The sequence below is a fragment of the Procambarus clarkii genome, chromosome 41, assembly GCF_040958095.1.
Source record: "Procambarus clarkii isolate CNS0578487 chromosome 41, FALCON_Pclarkii_2.0, whole genome shotgun sequence".
Lineage (NCBI taxonomy): Eukaryota > Metazoa > Arthropoda > Malacostraca > Decapoda > Cambaridae > Procambarus > Procambarus clarkii.
Window position 1 is genome coordinate 17,718,709 of NC_091190.1, and position 5,835 is coordinate 17,724,543.

At 50.4% G+C, this 5,835-nt stretch overlaps 1 protein-coding gene across 1 annotated transcript; it reads left to right on the forward strand.

Moving 5' to 3' along the window:
- Window positions 1-1,468: 1,468 nt before the first annotated feature.
- On the forward strand, window positions 1,469-2,323 carry LOC138373137 (involucrin-like). The gene has a single exon (XM_069339152.1). It carries the CDS (start codon window positions 1,469-1,471, stop codon window positions 2,321-2,323), a length of 855 nt encoding a protein of 284 aa, XP_069195253.1.
- Window positions 2,324-5,835: the final 3,512 nt, after the last annotated feature.

Consider the following 5,835-nt stretch of genomic DNA (forward strand, 5'->3'; position numbering starts at 1 on the left):
ATTACTTAGCTAATGACCGACGGCCTTAATAGCTCAGCATCTAATTACTGGCCCATCGTGAGGTTTATTTGGAGGGGGGGTGTGTGTGGGAGGGGGGGGGGGAGGGGGGGTGGAGGGGTTTGATTAAGTTGTTGCTCGAGGCAAAGGAGGAACTTTCCGCCTCCGGAGGATAGATATAACCTCGACAGAATCTACAAGTAATGTTGATCGCTGCTGCTGGCTCAAGGAGGAGTGATGTTGATCAATGTGTCAGGTGGTCAATAGTTATTACCAGTCGGCCTTCGGGGAGAGTGTGTTGGGGGGAGGGGGATGGAAGGGGTTAGTGGGAGGGAGGGAGGGAGAGAGAGAGAGAGGTGCTGGGTGGTATAGAAGTAGGTGGAATAGAGGGGGGGAAAAAAATTTACGGGCTCACCGTAGCCCGTGCTACATGGATAATTCGTTCTGAGTAGTTATATCTAAAAACAACAACAATTGGGAGAATGGTGAATAGCTGGATATCGTGAGGGAGCGGAAAAAGTAGATTGATATCTTACTGTAGTTTTCATACTTCTGGTATTGCTGTGAAGTCACCTTTGCTGCACCTTTGGTTTCTGCCACCATTAAAAAAAAAATTGGGGAAAGAGAACTGCATTTGTTTCCTTGATCACTATTACTCTGTGATTCTTTTCTGTTTCTCGCTTCTTATACTTCTTCTGTCTACTCACAATTTTTTTTCCTTTCCTGTGGCCTCTTAAGTACTTTAACAACTCATTTGCCGTTCTTTTCTCTAGTTCGTTCCCCCACTATGGCTTTCAGAAGGAACTCTTCTGTACACGTGTGTAGCCCCATGTCTGAGGGACTACAGATATGTGGGGAGACGCTGCTATGTCTGCTGCTGCTGTGTCTGCTGCTGCGTCTGCTGCTGCTGCTGCTGCTGTACCTGCTGCTGCTGTGTCTGCTGCTGCTGCTGTACCTGCTGCTGCTGTGTCTGCTGCTGCTGCTGTGTCTGCTGCTGCGTCTTCTGCTGCTGCGTCTGCTGCTGCTGCGTCTTCTGCTGCTGTGTCTGCTGCTGCTGCTGTGTCTGCTGCTGCTGCTGTGTCTGCTGCTGCTGCTGTGTCTGCTGTTCTTCCTGGCGCTGAGAGGCTCGTATATACACTATCGTCACCATGTGCTTCACTCAGGCTGTGCTTCAGGGTGCACTCAGCACCATGTTGAACCGTGAAGCACCTGACAGGAAGGCATGTTTGGGGGTGTGTGTAACGGATAGTGTATTGGAGGGGGGTGTGTGGGTGTGTGGGTGGGTGTATCGGGGAGGGTGTATGGGGGAGAGGGTGCCATGAGAGGGAGGGAGGGAGGGGAGGAGGGGGAAGGGGTTGTGGATGAAAGTGTTTACCCTCTGAAGGGTTGCAAGTGATGGGTAGAGTCCTAACCTTCCGGTCCGAGAGTTGCGGTGTTGGTGCTGGGAGCGAGGGCCAGCCAGCACTGATGGATGGTGGCGGTGGACCACAGTGGCCAGCAGCAGCTGGTGGAGGCCACTGCTGGTCGACAGCAGCTGGTGGAGGCCAGTGCTGGTCGACAGCAGCTGGTGGAGGGCAGTGCTGGGTGGCAGCAGCTGGTGGAGGACAGTGCTGGTCGGCAGCAGCTGGTGGAGGCCAGTGCTGGTCGACAGCAGCTGGTGGAGGGCAGTACTGGTCGGCAGCAGCTGGTGAAGGCCAGTGCTGGGTGGCAGCAGCTGGCGGAGGCCAGTGCTGGGTGGCAGCAGCTGGTAGAGGGCAGTGCTGGGTGGCAGCAGCTGGTAGAGGCCAGTGCTGGTGGTCGGCAGCAGCTGGTGGAGGCCAGTGCTGGTCGGCAGCAGCTGGTCGAGGGCAGTGCTAGTTGGCAGCAGCTGGTAGAGGGCAGTGCTGGTCAACAGCAGCTGGTGGAGGGCAGTGCTGGTCGGCAGCAGTTGGTGCAGGGCAGTACTGGTCGGCAGCAGTTGGTGGAGGGCAGTGCTGGTCGGCAGCAGTTGGTGGAGGGCAGTACTGGTCGGCAGCAGCTGGTCGAGGGCAGTGCTAGTTGGCAGCAGCTGGTAGAGGGCAGTGCTGGTCAACAGCAGCTGGTGGAGGGCAGTGCTGGTCGGCAGCAGTTGGTGGAGGGCAGTACTGGTCGGCAGCAGTTGGTGGAGGGCAGTGCTGGTCGGCAGCAGTTGGTGGAGGGCAGTACTGGTCGGCAGCAGTTGGTGGAGGACAGTGCTGGTCGGCAGCAGCTGGTGGAGGACAGTGCTGGTCGGCAGCAGCTGGTAGAGGGCAGTGCTGGGTGGCAGCAGCTGCAGTGGAGGGCAGTGCCGGGTGGCAGCAGCTGGTAGAGGGCAGTGCTGGGTGGCAGCAGCTGGTAGAGGGCAGTGCTGGGTGGCAGCAGCTGGTAGAGGGCAGTGCTGGGTGGCAGCAGCTGGTCGAGGGCAGTGCCGGGTGGCAGCAGCTGGTAGAGGGTAGTGCTGGGTGACAGCAGCTGGTAGAGGGCAGTGCTAGGTGGCAGCAGCTGTTGTAGTGGTGACCAGCTGAGCCGTAGAGGGGTAGCGTCATGATATTACAACAATAACAACCATGGTTTGAGGAGTTTCCAAGCTCGTAAACCGTTTAATAAATGTAAACAAAGCCGCCATGATCAAGAAAAGATATAGAGATTTCGTTAGTGGTTACGAAAATTCCTTGATGATTCCTGGCCCTGAAGGATCTTTTAACCCAGGGAGAGGAGGGGGGGGGGGGGCATTACACAGTGGCACAGTAAGATCTATAGTCCGCTAGGCCTAACCACAGCCAGCAACAGCACCAGCTGTTTATATTAGGCCTAACTAACCAGGACTGACAGGTAGGTATGGAAGATGAAGGAAGAGCAATTGAGCAGTCTCTCCTTCCCACATGATCTTCAGCCCTACCTTTCCCGCCTCCCTACCTTAACCCCTCCTCCCTCCCTCCCTACCTACCTCGATCCCTCGCCCCTCTCCCACCCCCCTTACCTACACCTTCCCGTTCCTCTAGCAGTGCCGTGCGCCGCGTCCATAAATCCTCAGCCAACGACCAATTGAGGCCCGTTCCCGCAGATTGAAAACGTCTGAAATGACTCAGTTTTGGTAATGTGGAATAGGCGGTCTGGCCCCCTTCCCTTCCCTCCCAGATCTGTATCCAGACCGTCCAGAGAGAGAGAGAGAGAGAGAGAGAGAGAGAGAGAGAGAGAGAGAGAGAGAGAGAGAGAGAGAGAGAGAGAGAGAGAGAGAGAGAGAGAGAGAGAGAGAGAGAGAGGCACAAATGTGTAAGGATAAACCTTAATATAATTATTTAATCACGAAAGCATCTCCTACGTCAATATCCACCGAAAAGGTTTTCTCGTCGAACTCTACAATATTTAGGTGTTGACGCGTCGTGTAGCGTGGTAATTTGGGCCTTGACAAAGGTATAACTCAGAGGAGATACGGGCAGCCATGAGGACAACATGGAAGAACCAGCACCGGATCATTTATCCCGCACGGAGGCTGGGAGATCTTGGTGATGCTGGTGTTGTTGTAGTTCCTGGTGGTGGTGGTGGTGGTGGTAGTGGTGCTACTGGTGATGTTACTGCTGGTGGTGATGGTGGTGGTGGTAGTGGCGCTACTGGTGATGTTACTGCTGGTGGTGATGGTGGTGGTGGTAGTGGCGCTACTGGTGATGTTACTGCTGGTGGTGATGGTGGTGGTGGTAGTGGCGCTACTGGTGATGTTACTGCTGGTGGTGATGGTGGTGGTGGTAGTGGCGCTACTGGTGATGTTACTGCTGGTGGTGATGGTGGTGGTGGTAGTGGCGCTACTGGTGATGTTACTGCTGGTGGTGATGGTGGTGGTGGTAGTGGCGCTACTGGTGATGTTACTGCTGGTGTTGCTGCTACAACTGGTGCTATTAAAGGAGGTGCTACCGGAAACTCTGCTGTTGCTTCCTACACCGCACAGGAAACTATGTTCCCTCTCGCTATACCATAGTTTATGACTTTTGTCTTTTCTTTCAGTTCATTTGCTTTATTTGTCAGTCCATCATTATTGGTGCCTCAGATTGTCAAGGTCTTCATTCCTGCTACGATCCCTAACTTATGAGCCCCTAGCCTAATGGTTCCAACAAGTACGAACGCTCCAACAAGTTCGAACGCTGCAGCAATTACGAACACCTAAACAGACACGAACAAACAGGCGGGAGCACCATCATATACAAACATCACCCCAGAAGTACAGTTAAGATATTTAACAGTCCTGTAACAATAGGTATATATATAGGAAACACAAACACAGTTGATTGACAGTTGAGAGGCGGGCCGAAAGAGCAGAGCTCAACCCCCGCAAAAACAAATAGGTGAATACACACACACACACACACACACACACACACACACACACACACACACACACACACACACACACACACACACACACACACACACACACACACCTGTCCAGATGGCAAGATTCCTTTTCCCAGTCTGTACTGACTACCTTCCGTGATTAACGAGAAGTGTAATAATTAGACTGATGAATGCGAAACGTTGGCGCAGGCTGTTACCTGGTCGATACCAGCAGGCTGAGGATGGATGGCGCGTCAAAGAGCCGCAAGAGCAGCTGTAATGCTTACAGAGCTGCCTGTTGTGCTCCAGGCGCAGGCAGCAGTAGCAGCAGCAGCAGCAGCAGCAGCAGCAGTAGCAGCAGCAGCAACAGCAGCAGCAGCAGTAGCAGCAGCAGCAGGAAGTATCCTCATGATCCCTGCTGCTGCTCAAATATCGTGTGTTGGTGCAGAAGCAGCAGCTGCAGGCGGCAAGGAATGTAATAATCAGTGGGTTATTAATTGACTTATAAAGAAATCAGGTTATCGTGGTGCAGTTGTGATACTCATCCAGCGCCTCGCAAGCCATTTGGTCTGGGTTCGAGTCCTGGTCAGGATGGAGAGGGGGGGAAAGATTGTCTGGGGCACCAATCCTTAACTGCTCATTCCTGTTCACCCGGCTCTAATTGGGTGCCAAGTTGTTAAACGTTGGGCGGATCGTGTTCTAGGGGGAAACTAGTGAGTAAGACTTACTATAAGATTTGAGAAGGGAAAAACTCTCAGCCTGCTAATGGGAGTCAGAAACCGTTTGTACCTAGTACCGTCTGTACCTGAGGCCTGGTCGACGACCGGGCCGCGGGGACGCTAAGCCCCGGAAGCACCTCAAGGTAACCTCAAGGTAACCTATGAAACCTATGTTAAGAAAAAGTCAATATTGGGGATGTATGGATAAAATACACATGACAAATTTGCTTTTAGATGTAAAGGATACTAAAAAAATCTTTAGAACAGATCTAGACACTGAGACTTTTGTTGTTAATTCATTTAAAAAAGGTTTGGCAGCAGGTTTCATTTAGTTTACAGAGTCTTTTGTAAGTCTTACAGTCTTTTGGTCCTCTAAGAAGTAAAGGTCAATTCGGACGATTTGCGTTGACTTGCAAATTATTATACAATTTATTAATTAATTAATTTATACAATTATATTAATACAATTTTAATTATAATTAATTATAATTATAATTATAATTAATTATAATTATAATTAATTATAATTATCAATTAATACAAATTAAATTATACAATTATACAATTAATATACAATGAACATTATAAAAATGTTCGAATAGTTTAGGCTGAACAGTTGTGAATTAAAACACCTTACTTTTTTCCGGTTATAAATAAAAATTAATGTATATTATAATTTTCTATATAGCTAGGCTTAGAATAAGTTAGATTTGATGCTTTGAATCTGTTGGAAAGTATTAATATTTGCAGTTCGTAGGTAAGACTTTTCGAGAGGTGCTATTTGAAAACAGGAGAA